Source organism: Myotis yumanensis, unplaced genomic scaffold, assembly GCF_028538775.1.
Source record: "Myotis yumanensis isolate MYYU_CA2020_CCGP unplaced genomic scaffold, mMyoYum1.0.hap1 SCAF_1, whole genome shotgun sequence".
Taxonomy (NCBI): Eukaryota; Metazoa; Chordata; class Mammalia; order Chiroptera; family Vespertilionidae; genus Myotis; species Myotis yumanensis.
This window is the reverse complement of record NW_027223752.1, coordinates 84,356,817-84,379,386: the sequence shown is the minus strand read 5'-3', so window position 1 is coordinate 84,379,386 and position 22,570 is coordinate 84,356,817. Positions and strand designations below refer to the sequence as shown.

The following is a 22,570-nucleotide window of genomic DNA, read 5'->3' as shown; positions in this document are numbered from 1 at the left end:
CTGGACAAAAGAAGAAACAAAAGAAGAAACCAGAGGCTGCTGCCTAAGCTGCGTTACTAAGACACCTGTGCTCTCTGCAGGACGCAAGGCCAACTTTCCTTGCTGAGCATATTGACCATTGTCATCAGAAAGGTTCTTTATTTTGTAAATGTCTACTACGAGGCAGGCTGACTTAAACAAGGAGAGGTTTAGAGTGTAGGTGGTATGACAAGGAAGATGTTGACACTGAAATTATATATTTTGGTACATAATAGTCCTCATAGAAAAATTGTAAAAAACAGAAAACATAAAGGTGGACATTTAAATTACCAGACTGTAACTACTAAGAGAAGCTTAATCAATCTTAGAACAGAATTGGGCAAAGGCCATTTAGAAGCAACAGTCCTTCACTGTGTAGTGAGCTCATCAGGATAATTTGCTTAGCAAGTGTGAGCCTATTGTGTGCCAAGCCTGCTCTAGCAGAAGTGTGGCTCTGCACAGAGCACAGAGGATACTGAAAGGACAATTATTGGTCTTTGGTTGACAAGAACGCTCTCTCACTTCATTTGATATGGACAATTTAGTAACCTGAACTTCCTTTAGGGAAACAGCCCTTTCCACTCCTAGTTCATGTGGTTTGGGTGGGACTGAACCCAACCATCCCAAAGTAAGGATGACCTAGGGCCTAGCCTAAGCCAATCAGTGGGTTCAACTACAAGGGCCACAGTGATTCCTTACGCTAGGCCAATACATGTCAAGGACAGTACTTTGGTTAAAAATGTTGACGAGACAGATGGATTCTATCACTGAGCAATTGTAAATAAAAACAAATGCTCAGTGATAGAAGCTGTGATGATGAATTGGTTGTTATATCGGTTTATGGTGGTCATGCCCTGTTCCTCACCTGTGCCTCACTCTACCATGACCCTCCCCACTCAGTACTCTGATCTCTGATGTTTCTGTCATCCTCATCAGATGGTCAGCTCTTTCTAAAGCAGCGATTTTCAACCAGTTTCCCACAAGAACTTTTAAAACATGCAATAAAGACTATTTAGTCAAGGTCACTAACCTATTTTCCCTTAGGTCAGCAGATAAAAAATGACAATAGCCAACACACAAAAGTCATCTGGTGTAAATGTCTTGTCTTACTTAAACTACAAATATAGAGGTCATATAATATAGTTGCATCTTATTGGTCCCCTTGAATAACATGGTTGTGTCTGATTGGTAAATTCTTAGTACCAACAATTCTTATATAGAAGTATAGGTACCTAATTTTTTTTAAGTCATTTTGGAAAAAAAAGGTAAGCAAATATATATTTTTGTAAATCAATCAAAGTTTTACCTCTCTTTTTGTTAGATAGGCAAAAAGTATATTTTTAGTGTACCACGAAATTTTAGTGATTAGTTTATCTGTGCCATGAAGTGAAAAAGGTTGAAAACTCTGCTATGTTTGCATTGGACACAGAAGGGCCTAAACACACATGGGCAAAGGAAATTATCCTGATGGACTTAGTAGCATGGAGATGAGGCATTGCTTGTTCTCTCACTGGGGACTCAATTTTCTGGGATCCAGGTACCTCTACTGGTTGATACCACATCACACAGGCCCCACCTTGTACCCTTGGGTTAATGCTCAGGACTAGAGTCTGCTCTAATGTCTGCTCTGAGTCATCAGCTGTGGTCACTGCATACTTCTCACACAACCACAGAGAGACCATCATCAGGCAGGAGGCTGGGGGCGGAGATGCTTCATAGAAAGCCTTCTGGGATGAAGCACTATAAAACCAGAGGGGGACTCAGGTCACAGAGCCCACCCACACTTCCTTCCTCTTCTGCGCACTAAAAGAGAGCACGGAGAAACACCAGCAGCTCCGACCTGAGCAGCCCTCCTGGGAAGATGCAGCCACCCCTGCTCGTGCTCCTGCTGGCCTTTTTCCTGCTCCCCTCGGCAGAGGCAGGTGAGTGACCATCCCCACCCTCACAGGCCCAACCCATCCACAGTGGGCACAGACCTCCTGGCCCTTCTGCACAGCCCAGATCCAGCTCTCCACCAGGAATGCTCTGAACCCCAGCTCCCATCCCATCTCAGACCCACACACATTATGCTGGATGAGCTACACACAGAAATGACAGGACAGAAGCCTATTCTCAAGAAAAGCTGGGGGGCACAGTGCCCTCCCCAGGCCCTACCTGTGCCAGGTGGAGAGTGGAACTTCCTCGAAGTGCATGGCAGAGGCTGGGAAACTGCAGAGGGCAGAGCAGTCCTGGCTTCCATGTCTGTGATGAGACAGGTGCTGTCCTCAGGGTCTGCTTAGGAGAGAAGCCCAGAGCTCAGCAGACCCCACAGTTGGTGGGGTCGCTGTCCCCAGAAGACTGCTGTTTCCTCTGCTCCATCTCAAGGCCCCTCAGTCCCTTTCTGCAGCTCTGCTTTTATCTCCAGGCCTTTAGCAGGTCCTCTCCTTAAAGGATGAGCCAGTGAGGTTGGCAGCCTCAAACTTCTCTGCTTTCCAGAATCCCACAGCACTGGCCTTACCAACCCAACTCCAGAGGCCCACTGGGGGCCAACCCTTCAAGGCAGCTAACAAACACTTACCGGGAATTCCTCATGTGTCAGCATCTAGATCCCTTAAGTCCTAGACACTGCAAAGTACACTACACTGGACGTCACAGCACCACAGGGGCCTCAGAAGCTCACCCAACACCAAGGGAGGTCAGGAGAGGAATTTTCAGGAGCCTCCAGACCTTCTCTGTCCCTAAGACCTGTATTCTCACCTGTCAGGCAAAGTCACAGGCCCAGCCCATTGCTGTTCCCTCTCCAGATGAGAAGTTGAGGGCCCTCCCCACCCCCTGCCAACTACAGGACAGTCCAGCCTCCCAAATGCCCATGTGCCTGAGTCATCAAGCCACTGCCTGCCTGGTGAACTCAGTGGGGACACACAAGTGCAACACACTTTTCCTTCAGGCGAGATCATCGGGGGACATGAAGCCAAGCCCCACTCCCGCCCCTACATGGCCTATCTTCACGTTAAAGATAAGAAGGAGTTCCTGTGTGGCGGTGTCCTTGTGGAAAAGAACTATGTTCTGACAGCTGCTCACTGCAATGGAAGGTAAGGGGCCGCAGCCAGGCTACACCTCTAGAAACCCCTACAGGGACTCTGTCCTCCATCCCAGGAGTTGCAGTCCAGGACAGCTCCCCAGGCTCCTGATAACTCAAGCCCATGAGAACTCATCAGTGGAGCCATCAGGGATCATGACGGAGCAATGAGAGGCTAGGAAATAGGACAAGTAATCTCTGGGCTCAGAGGGTCAGAGGTGACAACAAGTAACACAGGAAGAGGAGGACCACACTCAGCAAATAAAGCAGTGGTGGACCATGAACACATGCATTAGGGTCAAAATGAAAATGCAAGCAATTCATGGCATTTCCTGAGGGCCCGAGAGAGCTCCCAGATTCCTGACCTCAGTGTCATTGAGAAGTAGAGTCACTCAGCCCCTCTCCCCTGTTGCCTCGATTTCCCCAGTCTGCAGCCCTGCCCTGCCCCAGCTATGACCTGCCCTTCACAGCTCCTGGGCTATATCTCCTGTGACTCTACCTCCCCACCATTCACCCAATCTGTTCTCTGTGCAGGTTAATCAGTGTCATCCTGGGGGCCCATAACATTAAAAAGGAGAAGAAGGAGAAGACCTGGCAGGTCATTTCGGTAAAAAACGCCTTCCCCCACCCAGACTATAATTCAAAGAACTACTCCAACGACATCATGTTACTACAGGTAAGGAAACATCCTGCTGCTCTTGCTCTCATGAGTCCACATTGTTTCCTCTCCAACCAAATGAAGCACTTCCCTTCCTTCCTTCCCATCCTGGCCACCTGACAGTCCCTGAGACTCAGGTGCCCCTCAATGTCCTGGCTCAGAGACCACTGGCTGACCTGGGATCCCTTGCCTCTTCCCCATCAGCTGGAGAGAAACATCAAGCAAACTAATGCTGTGAAGACCCTCCCACTGCCCAAGGGCAAGAACAGGTTGAGACCTGGACAGGAGTGCACTGTGGCCGGCTGGGGGAAGGTCACCACAGAGGGCAAATACTCAGACACTCTGCAGGAGGTACAGCTGACCTTGCAGAAGGATGAGCAGTGTGAAAGCCATTATAAGTTACGCCGTTATTACAACAGGACCATTCAACTGTGTGTGGGGGACCCATCAGAAGATAAGGCTTCCTTCCAGGTGATACTGAGCCTCTGACTACCTTGGCTCTGGGAGAGGGGCATTTGGGTAGGAACTGGGAGCTGGGATTCCAGGCATCAGGAGACTCCTTCGCCCTCTAGTCTGTGATGTTTCTCCCAAGGAAGAAAAAAGGAGAGTGCCAGAGCTGGGAAGAAAGGGGTCTCTGAGAGCCTATAAGGGCCTATAGTCACTCCAAACATGGTGCTCCTCCAGAGGGTAAATTTGCAACACTGTGGCCAAGGCCAGGGCACAGCGCTTAGATAACCGTTTCCTGGGTGAGCAGTAGTTGTATCTGAGGGTTCTCAGAGCTGGTTAATGGGTTCCTTCTCCATCCTAAGTGTCAGCCCCACCTGCCGGCTCTCGGTCCTTACACAGTAGCTGCAGCCACAGCTCCGCAGCACCTTCATAGACAGAGGATCAGGGACCTGGGGGAGCAGAAGGAGTTTCCATCTGGGGTGAAGTAAAGCAGTGACAATGTCCAGGCTGAGGGGCCCATGGGGACTGCCTTCCTGCTTATCTCCCAAGTGAACACCATGAAAGGCAGCCTTCGCTGAGAGGGGAATGGGGTGGCAAGGAGGGCAGGGCCAGGAGAACTGGCTCAGTCCTTCCCTCTCTCTGTCCACAGGGTGACTCCGGGGGGCCTCTCCTGTGTAGAAATGAGATCCAGGGCATTGTCTCCTATGGAAGGGATGATGGGACACCGCCACGAGTCTTCACCAAAGTCGCCAGCTTCCTTCCCTGGATAAAGAAAACCATGAAAAGCCTCCAACCGCAGGACGCAGACCATCTTCTCTGGAGCTAATCCAGGACCCACGGCGTGGAGGGAGGTGGTGCCAAAAACCAAATAAATGTCTCTTAGCTGATGGGAAGAGCTGGGTTTTTGTTTATTCTTTGTCCCTCATGTGCTCAGAAGGCAATGGCACAATTCTGCTGTGTCCTGCTTCCCCCTCTTCCCCTCCCACCATCACCTTCTCAAACCCATGTTAAGCTGTTACCAGCTCCTTCTTGGCCACACCTGCCCGCCCTTCTGCCAGGGCAGAGAGGAGCACCGTTAGGAGAAAACATGAATCTCTCAGGTCCTGGGCTCAGTGAGAAGGTCTTACTCCTTTCTCTGTGTTATGTGCTGAGAGGAAAGGACTAGCACGTGGGTGCTGGGAGCCAAGCAGGCACAGCCTGGGCTGCAGCTCAGGAGGCCCCACCGCACAGGGGAGAGGAGGGCCCTCCTGAGCAGGACATTGTTCTCCAGCAACCAGGGAGTGGCAGGTTTGGGGACTGGGGGTGGGTGAGGAGAGACAGGGGTGGAGGAGGGAGGGAAGTCCTGAGAAGCTCCTCATTCCCTCCTGGGCTGAATTTCTCTCCATGCCCTTTTCTGCCCTCCTCTGAGCTCAGGACCTAGTTTGGCCTCCAGTCTCCTGGCTGCCCCTTCTCATCCCTGCTGACCACTGAGCATCCTCAAAGTCCACCAACCCTGAGCCCCACAGACCACACTGGTCTGAGCTCCCACTTCTGCATATCCCTCCCTCCGAGGACACCCAGAGTGCCCAGGTTCCAGCAGGACCTGGTCACTGAGTTGTCACCCAGCTTATGCCCAGACACAGGATGACCAGGGGACCAGGACTGTGTTGGCCCGAGGCAGGGCCCTGGCAGACAGGGCAACAGGGTGACTGCAAACACCTGGCCCCATCTCTCACTGGGCAGAGCAAGATCCACCCTCACATCTAGTCCAGTGTCCCCACCATGTGCTCAGAGTCCACTGACTGCTGGTCACTCAGGAGCCTTAGTCCCCTGCAGCCTGTTCCTCACTGCAGGCCTCAAGGTTCAGGTTGCGTGCTGGCCACCATGAGCTCTACCTACCTTTTGAGTTAGAAAGGGCTGCTCTCTGCAGGAGGACTGGAAAGCACAGTTTTTCCATCAATCAGTGAACAAATGCTGATTGTGCACCTACCAAGTGCCAGGCATTGGGAATAATACAGGTTCTGACACCTGAACACAAGTGAAACTGACAGTGTTGACTTTTATCTGAATGTAACTTCCTCTCCCTCCTTCACATGAACTCACATTGCCCAAGACCTTGACAACACCGTGGTGTGACACACTCAGAGAGGGCCGTGGGTGATAAAGGCCAGAGAACCCTGGGCTCAGAAGACCAGGAGGAAGCACCAGCAGCTCTGACCTGGGCAGCTTCCTGAGGAGATGCAGCCACTTCTGCTCCTTATGGCCTTTCTTCTGGCTCCCAAGGCGCAGGCAGCTGAGTGACTGACCCCCAGCAGAAGCCCAATGCCATTCGGTACTGGCACAGCCCAGCTCACATGCTACACTCAGACATGTCTGGCCCTGGTCCATCCTCAGGTGCTTTTTCAACTCTAGATACTACCTCCCTCAAAGACCAGCAAGTCTGATGCTGAGTGACAGCAGCAGGGATGGCAGGGCAGAGGGCTGCTCCTGTGGAGGGCCCGTGGGTGCTCTCCCCATCCCTTGCCATCTGGAAAGTGGGCTCTTTTGCAAAAGCAACTGGAAGAAGGTTGGATGCTCATGGTGAGAAATAATTCCACAGGAAATCACGTCTTGCCAAAGGAGAGAGGCTTCTGTAATCAAAGCAAGGCCCATAACATTCTAACTCAATGTCTTAAAATCTATCCCCAAACTCTATCCTCTTCTCCAAGCTTTGCAAAGGAGCTGGGGATCCAGTTGGTCCCAGAGTTGGTGGCATCCTGGTCCCCTGAGGCTGGATTAGTCTCTAGTTCTCTCAGGTAATTTTTTAGTCCCAATGTTCTGAATAGTACAAACCAGCAGGAGTGCCATGAGTCTGGGAACCAAAAGGGAGAGAGAAACAGGGATCCTGAGGGTAAGAATTTTCCATGCTCTACAGGCACTAAACTGCTTGTTGCAGACACAAATCCCATTGCCCTCATGCATGGCTGCAACAGGAATGAAGAGATCTGGACTGCTCTTCTCTTTGTCAGAGGGAGTATCTCAGTCTCATGGGACAAGTCACGTAGCAAGCCAGGAATGCTGCCCAAGGAACCTGCAGGATGTCTTCTTGGTTATGGCTGATGACTGCAGACATCACTATCTGCCTCCTCGCCTGCCCCTGTCCTTCCCAGTCTTCCCCTCTCCAGCCTCTGGCTCCATGGGCACAGCAGGCACAGCAGGCAGAGTAAAATTTTTCTTGGAGGAAAAATCATCGGGAGTCATGAGGTCAAGCCTCACTCTCGCCCCTACATGGCATTTCTTCAGATCCGTACTGCAGGCAGAAAAAGATGTGGGGTTTTCCTTGTGTGCCAGGACTTTGTGCTGACAGCAGCTCACTGCTGGGGAAGGTGAGGAGCACAGCCTGGGCCCCACCTTTCTGCAGGCACTTCACAGGGAACCCTCTTCTCAGGGGCTGCAGACCTAGGGACACAGAGGAGCACTTCAGAGGACAGGTCAGCTTTGGAAAGACAGGGACAGGTCAATGCAAGTGGCCTGTTGAAGACTGGAGGACTGATCAAAGGGGCTTAGGAAGGAGGCCAAGGTTGTGCCCCAGAGGCCAGAAATTCAGTTTTGCTTAGAGAAAGGCAAGCTCAGGGTGTGACTGAGCACCCAAGAACCAACCCAGGAAATGACACCTAGCCTGAGCTGCCAACAAGCACAGGGCATAGGCATGCTCAGTTCCCAGCACCATCCCCTAGAATTCCTCCCCACTCCAACCCTGCACTGCCCCCAGCTGTCCTCTTTCCTTCCTGGCCTCTGGGCTGTATCTGCTGTGCCTCCACGTCCCTGGCTGTCCCTGTGCAGGTCCATCACAGTCATCCTGGGCGCCCACAACATCAGGAAACACGAGAGGACCCAGCAGTTCATCCCGGTGAAAAAAGCCATCCGCCACCCAAACTATCATCCCAAAGTCAATGACATCATGCTACTGCAGGTAGGGCTCATCGCTCCCCTGGCTCATGCACACCTTAAGCCTGGGGTTTCTCATCTCCTCTGACCTCCTTCCTGTCGTTCCTCCCAGTGTGACCCCTTTCCTTGTCCCAGGGCTATGACTGTCCTGGAGTCCCTGGGCCCTTGCTCAATGAGAACTCCTGTCCTCTGCCTTCAGCTGCAGAGGAAGGCCACCCTGACTGCCGCCATGAGCCTCCTCAGGCTGCCCAGGAGGGAAGAGCAGGTGAAGCCAGGGATGGTGTGCAGAGTGGCTGGCTGGGGGCGACTCGACCTGAGCACCAGCACAGACACTCTGCATGAGGTAGAGCTGGAAATCCAACAGGATGAGCAGTGCATCTCTTGCTACAGACGCAGTTACAACAGAGCCACAGAGATCTGTGTGGGGGTCCCAGAAATGAACCAGTCTACTTTTAAGGTGAGATCTCCAGCATCATCCATGCCCAGCCCTGGGCACACCCAAGCTTGCAGGCAACCTGGCGCAGTGGGAACTAACCATATCCCTATGTCCAATCTCTGGTACTGTCTCTCCGGGGAGCAGAGAGGCTGTCCCACAGCCACTGGTAGGAAAACGCTTCCTAGAGGGGGAAAAAGACCATCAGAGTCAAATGGAAAACCCCAGACCTAGGGAGTAGACAAGGCCTGCCCTGACCCTGATCTCCCATGCAGCTCCTAACAGGGACCACACACCCCAGGGCAGCAAGGAGGGCAGGGCAGGGGAAGGCCCCGCTCAATGTCTTCTCTCTGCCCACAGGGCGACTCTGGGGGCCCACTCGTGTGTGACAACATGGCCCAGGGCCCTGGATAGAAAAAACAATGAGACGTTTCCAACTGCAGAGACCAGGCTGAGGCACCCGGAACTGATCTATTGGTCTCCTCTGGGGCAGAGCCCAGATCTGCTCTGTACAGAGGGGTTGATGGGAGGCTGCCAGTCTCCTAATAAACTTGAATCTCTAGAGTGGAAGTCACTGATTCCCCCTGTGTTCACCAAAACATGTGTTAGTTACCTGATGTGTGTGTGGCAACCATCTGTTCATATCTTCTATCTGTTAGCGCTTCCCCTTCATGGACCGCACCTTCCATGTCTAGAATGAAATTCATGCTGCCTTGCTACCCACTCCTTCCCGATAGTCCTCCCAGTGCCAACTCCCCTGCGAGGCCTAATGTCAGCTCCATCAGGAATAGGGGAGACATCTGCCCCCCAAAAGTGACCCTCTTCTAGGGGACCCTCTAAACTCATCCACATTGCCCTCCTACTTCAAGCCACACTTTCACCCTACCCCACGCAGCCCCAATGCCAATATGCAGCATAAAAGAATCCGGAAATTGGATGGAGGGTCCTGTAAGAAGCTCTCGGGTAAGGGGCCACTTATCCACCCAAAGATAAATTGGTGAGAAGATCATGGAAAGGTATAGCTCACCCCAGGCAGCACTCCCCCCACCAATCAGAGCAGGCTGAGAAGGTCAGGAAGCCTTTCATTACTCCCAGGCCCAGCTCAAGTGCCTGGCACAGCCCTGTCTTGAGCCCAGAGCCCAGTGCAGCCCCTGGTGTCCTGGCAGCCCACCCACTGGCAGCCAACACTGACCTTGAGGGTGCTCTTTCATCTAGGTCTCAGCCAGCCTCTCTCCGCCTCCCATTGTGTGTGTGTGTGTGTGTGTGTGTGTGTGTGTGTGTGTGACTGTCTGTGTGTCTGTCTCTCTATATCGAAAGGCAACCCAAATCTTTATTATATGACTAGGTTAAGAACAGGAATCTCATGTTAAACCATACAACTTCAGAAGGGAGGCTAAAAAGAAGTACTTTACTAAACACCTGCCATTGATAGGTGTGCTTCCACTTTGGGAAAATGTTTTTGGGTATAAAAAGTAGTACATATTCATCACAGAAAAATAGTTAAATGTGGAACATGTAGATAAGAAAATGAAAATTACCAAGGCCTCCACCACGCAGAAATCATCATCACTGATCCTCCGGCATGTTCTCCCACACTTCCTCTATGTGTTCATCAGGTGCTGCTACTTGCACAGAACTGGGGTAGGGCTGTTGAGAATTCATAGTGCCTCCCTTTCCATTGCTCTTCCTTCTGCTGTCACACTGGTGAGAGTGTTGGGATAATGTGTTTGCAAATGTATGTAACTGCTAGGCCAGGGACATCAGAGACAGGGTTCTCTGGACTCGGGAGCCAATGAACAAAATTCTAGGACTTCTGTTCAAAATGGTGGGTAAGAGAAGCCCCCTGTGTCATATAATATTGACATTTACAAAAGAGATTCTAAGAAATTGGAGTGTTGGTAAAAGAGGAAAGGGAGCTATCATTTGGAGTATTTGGGTGTGTGCAGGCCACCTGGTCCTCAGGCGAATCCACCCTCTACCTCACACCACCGAGCACACCCCTCCCCATAACTCTTCCCTTCTCATACCCCAGGCACAGGTTATCACTGCAGCCAATGTGAGCTTCTCAAGGGGAGAAACGATGTCTCTCATATGCCTGGACCTGGCCTGTTAAATGATTATTCATGATTTCATCAGAATGGAAAAGAGCCAGGAGCCCAGACATGGAAACAGACTTGGTGTAGTAACCAAGAGACTTCTGAGGTTCCAGCCCCCTGCTGGCTGCAGCCAAGGCCCTCATGTTCTTATTCCTTCTACTTGCACCTTGTGGCTTAGCAGTGGGAGTGCAAATGTGGTGACAGTGCCATTGTCACCAAACAAAGCTTGAGAACTTCCACAAACACCTGGTGTGATGACACCCAGCAAAACTAGAGGGGCGCAGTCAAGGAGGTGCGGGAAGTCACTGAGCCACACTCACTGCTCCCCTCAGGGGTGTGTGTCTAGACACAAGAAACACCAGCAGCTCCGACCTGGGCAGGCCTTTGGGGAAAATGTAGCCACTCCTTGTTTGTCTTTCTTCTGCCTCCCTCCCTCCTCTAGGCTGGGACTGGTAAGTGACCATCCCCATACCAGAAACCTGAGGCACACCCCACCCTGGACCCCATCAAACCCCCTGTCCTTCTGACCCTTCTGCCCTGCACAGGCAGGGACTTTTCCTCCATTTGTGCCCAGGAATTCTGAATGCCTGGTCCCATCCCACCCCAGACTAACAAGTCTGATGCTGGACAGACACTCAGCAAGGATGGCCAGGAGGAAGGTGTGCACTAAAAGGTTCAGCAGCTATTAGCCTCTCTCTTATTACCTAGAAGATGAGTTTTGTGGATAAAAGCATTTGACAAAAGATGTGAAGCTACTGGAGGAAAAAAATGGCGGAGGCTTAGATGGACGTGTTGGTCCTTCGTCCCGGAGCAGATAGGGGCGAGCAGCTGAAACGGGTAACAACCAGCCCGATCAAGCTGGGGAGGTTCAGCTGAGAGACAGTCTGCAGCCAGGAAAGACAGAGAACTCCTGAAAAATGCGGATGGTTAGAGATTGAGGCTGAAACTTCCCCCTGGGCGCCAGCGCAGCGGCGAGACCGCGCCATCTTGGGAAGCGGTTTCCGGCATCCAGAGATCGGCTACTAACCCAGCGGCTACTAACCCGGAGGCGGCGACTTGTGGGCGGCGCGACTGCGGGAGCCCAGAGGAGGCCTGCCCTCCTCCACGGAGGGGCGGACACTCCTGGGCGGCCAGCAGAGGCACAGCGACCACGCCATCTTGGGAAACAGAGCTGCTTGAGACTAGGATCCTGGCCTCAGCACCACCCAGTCTGATCTCAGACGCATACCAGGACCCTGCAGCCACTGGGGACAGAGACCTGTGACCACAGTACAGACCTGCAGACACGGAAAGTTCGGAGATCCCTGCTGCAGATCCGTGAGTAGCAGAGCCCATCCCCCCTTCCCCCAGGATCGCGGGCAGTGCCAGAGTAACTAACTGATAGACCTACCCCTTGCCGGGGCCTCAGCGCTGCAGAAACTTTGGCCTGAAAGTGCGCGAGCACCTTAGAACTGATCCTATGCGCACTTCGGGCTTCAGAGCCCTGGGCTGGGAGCAAAAACGCGCACAGCACCAGGAACTAATCCTGTGCGCACTGCTGGCATCAGAGCCCTGGGCTGGGAGCAAAAACGCGCACAGCACCAGGAACTAATCCTGTGCGCACTGCTGGCATCAGAGCCCTGGGCTGGGAGCAAAAACGCGCACAGCACCAGGAACTAATCCTGTGCCACTGCTGGCATCAGAGCCCTGGGCTGGGAGCAAAAACGCGCACAGCACCAGGAACTAATCCTGCGCGCACTGCTGGCATCAGAGCCCTGGGCTGGGAGCAATCGCGCGAACGGGAGTTTGTCCGCCTAGCACAGGCCCAGAAACCCCGTTTCTCAGGGCAGGAGGCAGCACCAAGCACCAGTGACTTGACTGTGTTTCTTATCACCTGCGCCTGAGATCCTGATTTCCTGTGCATTCATACTAAGAGCCAGTGAATCCAATTCCTGGTGCAAGGGCACACAGGGACCCTGATTCTCAAGGTGAGGTTGCGCGAAGCAACAGAGACTCTGATACTGAACTCTTGGGGAACTCTGACTCCTGGCGCAAGTTAGGGGGCTCTGCTCTGGTGCTAAACACGCGTCAGGGGGGCCTCTATTTCAGCACAGTGCAGGCAGGGTCCCTAATTCTAAAGGCACGCACGAGGCCACATTGAGTGTTGGCAACACTGACACAGAGCGAGCCTGGTTCCCACCAACCAACAACAACCACACATCTTAGTGTCAGAGCTCTTCAGTGACACTAGGGTGGTGGGAGCCTCCCACTGCGCACGGCCCAGGCCCACGCAACTCAACCTTTGAACCATCAGGAGATAATCAGAATGAAGAGACGACACAATACCCAGAGGAAAGACAATGAAGAATCACCAAGAAAGGAAATTAATGAAGCTGAAGCATGCAACATGACAGAAAAAAAATTCAGAATGATGGTTGTACAATTCATTCACCGGATGGATGAGAAAATCAACAACCTATGCAAGAATCAGGAAGAAATGAAAAGTGATATAGCTACAATCAAAAACACCATGGAAAGTTTCAACAGCAGACTAGAAGAAGCAGAAGACCGAATTAGTGAGTTAGAAGATAAGGCAGAGAAACAAGCTCAATCTGAACAGCAACTGGAGAAAAGAATTAAAAAACAGGAGGAGAGCCTAAGGGAGCTTCAGGACAACATGAAACGAAGTAACATACGCATAATAGGGCTACAAGAAGGACAAGAAGAGCAGCAAGGATTAGAAAATCTATTTGAAGAAATAATGACAGAAAACTTCCCAGATATGGGGAAGAAAAAAGTTACACAAATACAGAGAGTCCCAGGCAAGATGAACCCCAAAAGACCGACACCAAGACACGTCATAATAACGATGGCAAATGTACAAGACAAAGAGAGAATCTTAAAGGCTGCAAGAGAGAAACAGAGAGTTACCTACAAAGGATCCCCCATCAGATTATCAAACGATTTCTCAACAGAAACACATCAGGCCAGAAAAGAATGGACGGAAATCTACAAAGTGATGCAAAGCAAAGGACTGAATCCAAGAATACTCTATCCAGCAAGGCTATCATTCAAAATTGAAGGGGAAATAAGAAGCTTCACAGACAAAAAAAGGCTAAGGGAGTTCATCACCACCAAGCCAGCAATGCAAGAAATGCTAAAGGGACTGGTGTAAAAAGAAGAAATAAAAAGCCCAGAAAGAAAGCAGCCACAAAAAAATAGAAATGGCTACAAACAAGTACCTTTCAATAATAACTTTAAATGTAAATGGACTAAATGGTCCAATCAAAAGATATCGAGTGGCTGAATGGATAAAAAAACATGACCCACACATTTGCTGTCTACAAGAGACCCACCTCATTAGAAGGGACTCACACAGACTGAAAGTAAAGGGATGGAAAAATATCTTTCAGGCAAATGAAAATGGAAAAAAAGCTGGGGTAGCAATACTTATATCCGACAAAATAGACCTCAAAGTGAAGGCCATAACCAGAGATAAGGAAGGCCACTTCATAATACTAAAGGGATCAATACAACAAGAGGATATAACCCTGATAAACATATATGCACCCAATGCAGGAGCACCCACATACATAAGAAAACTCCTGGAAGGTATCAGGGGAGAGATCGACAACAATACAATCATAGTAGGGGACTTTAATACACCACTAACATCACTGGATAAATCCGCTAGACAAAAACTCAGCAAAGAAACAGCAATCCTAAATGACTCACTAGATCAGATGGACTTAATTGACATCTTCAGAACACTTCACCCCACAGCTGTGGAATATACATTCCTCTCAGGTGCTCATGGGACATATTCAAAAATAGACCACATATTGGGTCACAAGCAAAGTCTCCACAAATTCAAGAAGATTGAAATCATAAAAAGCATCTTCTCAGACCACGATGGCATAATGTTAGAAATAAACCACAATAAAAACAACCCAAAATACTCAAATACTTGGAAGCTGAATAGCATGTTATTAAATATTGATTGGGTTACCGATGACATCAAAGAAGAAATTTAAAACATCCTGGACACTAATGACAATGAAAACACAACAATCCAAAACCTATGGGACACAATGAAAGCAGTCCTGAGAGGGAAGTTTATAGCTCTACAGGCCTACCTCAAAAAACAAGAAAAAATGGTAGTTAATCATCTAACTCTACAACTCAAAGAATTAGAAAGAGAGCAACAAGAAAAGCCCAGAGTGAGCAGAAGGAAGGAGATAATAAAGATTAGAGCAGAAATCAATGAAATAGAGACCAAAAAAACAATACAGAAAATCAATGAAACCAAGAGCTGGTTCTTTGAAAGGATAAACAAGATTGACAAACCCCTAGCCAGGCTCACCAAGAAGCAAAGAGAGAGGTCCCAAATAAACCAAATCAGAAACGATAGAGGTGAAATAACAACAGACCCCAAAGAAATACAAATGATTGTTAAACAATACTACGGACAACTCTACTCCAACAAACTAGACAACCTGGAGGAAATGGACAAATTCCTAGAAAAATACAACATTCCAAAACTCAATCAGGAAGAATCTAAAAATCTCAATAGGCCAATAACGATGGAAGAAATTGAAGCAGTCATCAAAAAGCTTCCAGCAAACAAAAGCCCAGGACCAGACGGCTTCTCAGGGGAGTTTTACCAAACTTTTAAGGAAGAACTGAAACCTATCCTCCTCAGATTACTACAAAAAGTCCAAGAGGATGGAACACTTCCAAACACATTTTATGAAGCTAGCATCACCCTAATACCAAAACCAGGTAAAGACAACACTATGAAAGAGAATTACAGGCCAATATCCCTCATGAACATAGATGCCAAAATCCTCAACAAAATCTTAGCAAATCGGATCCAGCAGTACATCAGAAGGATCATACACCATGACCAAGTAGGATTTATCCCAGGGATGCAAGGATGGTACAACATCCGTAAATCAATAAACGTGATACATCACATAAACAAATTGAAAGAAAAAAACCACATGGTCATATCAATTGATGCAGAAAAAGCATTTGACAAAATCCAACACCCATTTTTGATAAAAACTCTCAGCAAGGTGGGAATAGAAGGATCATACCTCAACATAATAAAAGCCATATATGACAGGCCCACAGCCAACATCATACTCAATGGACAAAAACTAACACCATTTCCCCTAAGAACAGGAACAAGACAGGGATGTCCACTCTCTCCACTCCTGTTCAACATAGACCTGGAAGTATTAGCCATTGCAATTAGACAAGAAGAAGAAATAAAAGGCATCCAAATTGGAAAAGAGGAAGTAAAACTGTCCTTATTTGCAGATGACATGATATTATACATACAGAACCCTAGAGACTCCATCAAAAAACTACTAGACTTAATACATGAATTTGGCAATGTAGCAGGATACAAAATTAACCCCAAGAAATCCGAGGCATTTCTATATACCAATAGTGAACTTTCAGAAAGAGAGATTATAAAAACAATCCCATTTACCATCGCACCCCAAAAATTAAGATACCTAGGAATAAACTTAACTAAAGAGGTAAAAGACCTCTACTCAGAAAACTATAGGACGTTGAAAAAAGAGATAGAGGAAGACATAAACAGATGGAAGAACATACCATGTTCTTGGATTGGTAGAATCAACATCATTAAAATGTCCATATTACCCAAAGCAATCTATACATTCAACGCACTTCCCATTAAAATACCAATGGCCTTCTTCAAGGATCTAGAACGAACTCTCCAAAAATTCATCTGGAATAAAAAAAGACCCCGAATAGCTGCAGCGATCCTGAGAAAAAACAAAGTAGGTGGGATCTCAATGCCAGATATCAAGCTGTATTACAAAGCCACTGTTCTCAAAACTGGCTGGTACTGGCACAAGAACAGACATATAGATCAGTGGAATAGAATAGAGAGTCCAGAAATTAGCCCGAACCAATATGCTCAATTAATTTTTGACAAAGGAGGCATGAACATACAATGGAGCCAAGATAGTCTCTTCAATAAATGGTGTTGGGAAAATTGGACAGATATATGCAAGAAAATGAAACTAGACCACCAACTTACACCATACACAAGAATAAACTCAAAATGGATAAAGGACTTAAATGTACGACAGGAAACCATAAAAATTCTAGAAGAATACAAAGGCAGCAAAATCTCAGACATATGCCAAAACAATTTCTTCACTGATACAGCTCCTAGGGCAGTTGAAACTAAAGAGAAACTGAACAAATGGGACTACATCAAAATAAAAAGCTTCTGCACAGCAAAAGAAACCATCAACAAAACAACAAGAAAACCCACCTCGTGGGAAAACATATTTGCCAACGTCATATCTGATAAGGGCTTAATCTCCAAAATTTATAGGGAACTCATACAACTTAACAAAAAGAAGATAAACAATCCAATCAAAAAATGGGCAAAGGATCTAAATAGACACCTTTCAAAAGAGGACATTCAGAAAGCCAAGAGACATATGAAAACATGCTCAAAGTCACTAATCATCCGAGAGATGCAAATCAAAACAACAATGAGGTACCATCTCACACCTGTCAGAATGGCCATCATCAACAAATCAACAAACGACAAGTGCTGGAGAGGATGTGGAGAAAAAGGAACACTTGTGCACTGCTGGTGGGAATGCAGACTGGTGCAGCCACTATGGAAGGCAGTATGGAGGTTCCTCAAAAAATTGGAAATGGAACTCCCATTTGACCCTGTGATCCCACTTCTAGGAATATATCCCAAGAAACCAGAAACACCAATCAGAAAGGATATATGCACCCCGATGTTCATAGCAGCACAATTCACCATAGCTAAGATCTGGAAACAGCCTAAGTGCCCATCAGTAGATGAATGGATTAGAAAGCTGTGGTACATCTACACGATGGAATACTATGCTGCTGTAAAAAAGAAGGAATTCTTACCATTTGCAACAGCATGGATGGAACTGGAGAGCATTATGCTAAGTGAAATAAGCCAGTCAATGAAGGAAAAATACCACATGATCTCACTCATTCATGGATAATAAAGACCATTACAAACTTTTGAACAATAATAGATACAGAGGCAGAGCTGCCTCAAACTGATTGTCAAACTGCAGTGGGAAGGCCAGGGAGGGTTGGGGGGGAGGAGGGAGGGGATTAAGAGATCAACCGAAGGACTTGTATGCATCCATATAACCATAACTAATGGACATAAGACACTGGGGGGTAAGGGAGGGCAGGGGTCTGTCAAGGGCGGGGGGGAAAAAAGGACACTTATGTAATACACTTTGTAATACTTTTAGCGAAAAAAAAAAATATTACATTATCTTTAATTCTTTAGATCGTATTCAATCCCAATTTCTCTTTAGAATTTATTCAAATGTATTAAATACACTAAAATTTTTGTTTAAAGTTTTGTTATTTTTCTACAATAAGATCTATTTAAATTATTTTTACTTTTCTACATTTAAATATATTTGTAAAGTTATTTCAAATGTACAATGAATGTAAGACAGTGTTAAAAATTTATTTTAGATTGACCTATTTCTACTGTTATGTATAAATGTAATGAACAATTGATCAAAAAAAAAAAAAAAGATGTGAAGCTACAAAACACATTATTAAAACCCCTTACTCGCCCTAACTGGTTTGGCCCTGTGGATAGAGCATTGGCCTGCAGACTGTAGGGTCCTGGGTTTCATTCTGGACAAGGGCACATGCCTGGGTTGCGGGCTCGATCCCCAGTGGGGGGTATGCAGGAGGCAGCCAATCAACGATTGTCTCTCATCATTGATGTTTATATCTCTCGCTTCCTCTCCCTTCCTCTCTGAAAATCAATAAAAATATTTTTAATTAATTAATTAATTAATTAAGGCCACTCACTCCGACCCAGAAAAGGGCACTTCAGACAAACCAGCTACTGTCATGGAAGCTGCACCCTGCTTAAGAACCAGTTAAATTTCTCAGGTGGTGTAAGTTGGCTGCGGTCTCTCACCTTCCACTACAGTGAGCAGGTGTCACAACAAAGTTCTCTGGCACAAAAACTCACCACACCTGGTCTCCCCCTCATCTTGAAAGTGAGTGCAGGCCATGCCCAGGAGAGGAGCCAGGTGTGACTGATCTGAGCTGTGGCTGGGTGACTGCACAGAGGCTCCCTGGCTGCCTTGGCTCCTCCCCAGCCTGAGCTGCCCATGTTCAGCCCCACCTGCCCTGCTTCCCAGGCCCTCGGCTGATCCACTCTCTCTGGCTGTGCCCTCTCCCATCCCTGTGGCCTTGAATCCCATCAGACATCAGGCAAAAGCTAATTGGAGTCCATCATTCATGCAGCCAACAAATGTTTACTGAGAACCTAGAATGTATTAGGCACATGGAGTAGATTATTAAAAACAGCACCAACACAGGCTCAGAGTATCAGGAGACACACTGAGATCTGTTCCATCCCCTGGGGCTCCACTATCTGCAAAACAGGCCATGTCTCCTCCATACGTGTGTCTGAGGAGGACTTGGAGAGCAAGCACTGTGCCCCTGTTCTTAGAGGGGGATTCTGAGGCCTGAGGTTCAGAGAAGGTTACTGGGCCACAGCTGGACCTAAGAGACCCACCCTCCATTGTCTTTAGGGCACCTAGACCACCCACCTCGATCATCTCCTTCCTAAGCCTTCCCTCCTGAAAACAGACACTGCCAGTCCCCACCTTCAAGCCTTAACCTTCAGAGGGGACATTAAGCCAACCCCACTCCAGCTCCTACATGGCCTACATTCACATTCAGGATGAGGAGACCAGGTGTGGTGTATCCTTGTGAGCGTGAACTTGGTCTGGACTGCTGTTCACTTCAGTGGAAGGTGAGAAGCTACAGCCAGGCTACACCTACTGAGACCCCTACAGTGATCCTGTCCTTCATCCCGGGAGCTGCAGCCCAGGGCAACTCCCCAAGATCCTGGTAACTCAACCCCATGAGGCTTCATCAGAGGATCCCTCTGAGACCATGTCGGAGCAACGAGAGGCTGAGAAATAGGACAGGTAAGCTTTGGGCTCAGAGGGTCAGAGGTGACAGCAAGTGAAGTAGTTGAGAAGAGAGGCAGGGACCACACCTGGCAAATAAAGCTTCGGTGGATGATGAACAATGCATAAGAGTCAAAATGTAAGCACAAGGGATTTTGTGATATTTCCTGAGTGCAGGAGAGAGCTCCCAGCTCCCTAACCTCAGTGTCATTAAGAAGCAGAGTCACTCAGCCCCCTGGTTCCTGTGGCCTCGATTTCCCATACCCTGCCCCAGCTGTCACCTGTTCTTTACCGCTCCTAGGATGTATCTCCTCTGACTCTACTCCCACCCCCATCCCCCAGACCCCACTCTGCTCTCAGTGCACGTCAGGCATCCTGGTGAAAAGAGCCATCCCGCACCCAAACCATAATGCTAAGAGCTTCTCCAAAGACATCATGTTACTGCAGGTGAGGAAACCTCCTGCTGCTCTTGCAGTTCTGGGTTCTCATTCTTCCTCCTCTCACTGTGATGTGTTTCTTTATTTCTTTCTTTCCCGGCTGTCAGACCTGTCCCACTGGTTCAGGGGTGAAGGAAGACACTGCAGCTTCATCTCAGTGTCCAGGCCCAGAGGCCATGGACAGACCTGGACTCTCTTGCCTCTTCCCCATCAGCTGGGGAGAAACATCTAATTATCTAAAGCTGTGAAGCCCCTACAATTGCCCAGGGGCGAGGGCTGGTGAGGCCAGGAGAGAAGGGCACTGTGGCTGCCTGAGGGCCTATGGAGATGGTATTCTACCAACCACTCTGCAGGAAGTGGCCTTTCAGAAAAATTAGGAATGCAAACTCCACTTCCCCAGATGCCACCACAAGGTCACCAGATTGGGGAAGGACAGCCAGGGGAGAGGAAGACTGGCTTTGGAGTCAACTTTCAGCATTTACCTTGACAGGTCCCAGGAGATAGAACTTGGGAAGCTCTGGGGTATGGGAGCAGTCATCTCTTCATGCCTCGTCCTGAGACAGGCCGGTCTTTGGTGTTTTCCCCTAGGGGATCAGGGCTGGAGGTGAGGAAGAATCAGTCATCTCACAGCAGTGTTATCCCCAGAGTGTCCCTGGGTATTGGAGAGAAAGGCTTAGCATGAGTCAAGCTGGAAGGGACAGTCAAAGACAGGCTGGAGCCCGGGGACCAAGGGAGGCAACAAGGCTGGCCCTGACACTGATCCCCCCACAGCCCCCCAACACAGAACACCCGCCCCTGGGCAGCCGGGAGGGCAGGACCCCAAGGAGTCCAACTCAGTCTTTCCTCTTTTGGCTCACAGGGAGATGTCAGGGCCCCCTCACATGTAACAATAGGCCCAGGGTATTTTCTCCTGTGGAGAAAAGAAACCTCCAGGAGTCTTCATGAACTTCTCATACTTGCTCCCCTGGATACAGAGCACAATGAAGAACCTCTAACAGCAGGTGTGAGGCTGACTTTCCTCTTGGCTTGACCATCCATCTGGGGGCAGAGGCAAGAATCCCATGGGGCAGGCAGTGTGGAGTACAGGGCCTAATAAACACATCCCTAGAGCCAATGCCACAGAAGTCTCATTCAGGGAACCCCTTTCAATAGGTAACAACACTGCTCCATGCGCCCTCTGCTGGCAATTCTGGGCTTGCTTCCTCCTTTCTCCCCCCCAGCCTCCATCCTCCCAAATCCCCATACAGTACAGTTTCTCATCCATTTTGCAAGCACACCTCTTTGGTGCTTAACCCTCTGGGAGGTCTGATTCTAAGCTCCATTATTTAAAAACAGAAAATACCTCTCTCCTCAGAAATGGTCCTCTTTGGGCCTCAGAAACTTCTTATCTAAGATAAATTCTATCACCAACTCCCCCCCCCCCCGCCCCAACAATTTTGCTGAAGGAGGAGCAGGTCAGTGGAAGGGGAATAATTCTGAGGCCCTAGAGGCCAGGGGGCCATGCCATGGGCACTGTTTCCTGTTTCCAAGGCCACTCTCTCCAGAAGGGGCAGGATTCTCCCACAGTGTGGACTGTCTGCTCAGGAGAATCAGATGCTCCTATGATGACCCTCAGCCTACTCAGGTCCCATTTCCCTGCCCTTCCCTGCCCTGCCCCGGGACAGCACTGAGCTCATCCAGCCTCCTTCCTGCCTGGCTGACCTTCCCACACCAGCCCCTGTTTTCTATCTGAGTGCCTGGACACCAGATTCTACCCCCACCTCCACCCCCCACCCAGACCACCTTATTTTGAGCCAGCCTCTTTCTCATCTATCTAACCCAGTTCCCAATGTCCTGCATGAATTCTCCTCTACTGCTTCCTCACCAGACCTTAACTGCCAGCCCACCTGATGCCTATCAGAAGAGCCAGAATCTACTTCCCACATGGGCAAGACCAGCTCAGTGCCTTCCAGCCCAGCATCCCCCAAGAGCTCAGCCCTTTCAGCCTGGCCTGGCTGCAGGTCCTGCCTCCCCCTGCTGGCAACCTGGGTTATGGCACCTTTGTGAGCCTCATGGCTATCAAGTACCACTTTGCCATCCAACAATAGATCAAATGTCCTTCTATCTTTGTGGCAGGAACAAACAGGCTCTGTCCCTGCCATTGGGACACTTGCCGTGATGAGGAATTTCCTCCAAATTTTCCTGGTTCCTCTCCTCCACCAGGCAGATGGGTTTAGCACAGATAGGTCTGTACTTGGAATCCACGAGAAATTTTGTCTTGAAAATAAATAAACTCTCAGTGTTTTCTCTTTATTGTACATACAATTTCACATTCCTGATCGTGTTTGATTCCAGAATGACAGTGTGAAATGGATGCCTATGTGTCCTGAGTTTTCCAATCCACTCAGTGGAGTCCATGCCAGGAGGTGAGGGAGGAGGCAGCCAGGGCAGCCTTACCTTTACTTACAGCACAGGTAGGGGGCATTAGCCTCAGCCCGCAAACCCACAAAATGCCACATGTCAAGTGCAAGGCAGCTCATTGTGACCCAGATGACCC

The 22,570-nt window shown here is 48.9% G+C and overlaps 2 protein-coding genes across 2 annotated transcripts; both read left to right on the top strand.

The window, feature by feature from the left end:
* Window positions 1-1,750: 1,750 nt before the first annotated feature.
* On the top strand, window positions 1,751-5,074 carry LOC139018618 (granzyme B-like). Its single transcript, XM_070427232.1, is given in 7 exon segments — window positions 1,751-1,778; window positions 1,781-1,851; window positions 1,853-1,940; window positions 2,945-3,089; window positions 3,611-3,752; window positions 3,939-4,205; window positions 4,831-5,074. Coding segments are annotated over 7 exon segments (918 nt in total). The 3' UTR covers window positions 5,008-5,074.
* A 1,551-nt stretch (window positions 5,075-6,625) lies between these two features.
* Window positions 6,626-21,029, top strand: LOC139008594 (granzyme H-like). The gene is made up of 6 exons (XM_070412033.1): window positions 6,626-6,740; window positions 7,381-7,525; window positions 7,983-8,112; window positions 8,287-8,352; window positions 8,881-8,916; window positions 20,928-21,029. Exons 1-6 carry the CDS (start codon window positions 6,626-6,628, stop codon window positions 21,027-21,029), a joined length of 594 nt encoding a protein of 197 aa, XP_070268134.1.
* The last annotated feature ends 1,541 nt before the right edge of the window (window positions 21,030-22,570 follow it).

Bases quoted from the DNA above. Each gene is read 5' to 3' on its own strand.
- LOC139008594 (XM_070412033.1), top strand. From the start codon at position 6,626: ATGGCAGGGCAGAGGGCTGCTCCTGTGGAGGGCCCGTGGGTGCTCTCC. The intron at 6,741-7,380 runs GTGAGAAATAAT...TTTTTCTTGGAG, and splicing joins AAGAAGGTTGGATGCTCATG to GAAAAATCATCGGGAGTCAT. The intron at 8,917-20,927 runs GCCCAGGGCCCT...ATGTAACAATAG, and splicing joins CACTCGTGTGTGACAACATG to GCCCAGGGTATTTTCTCCTG.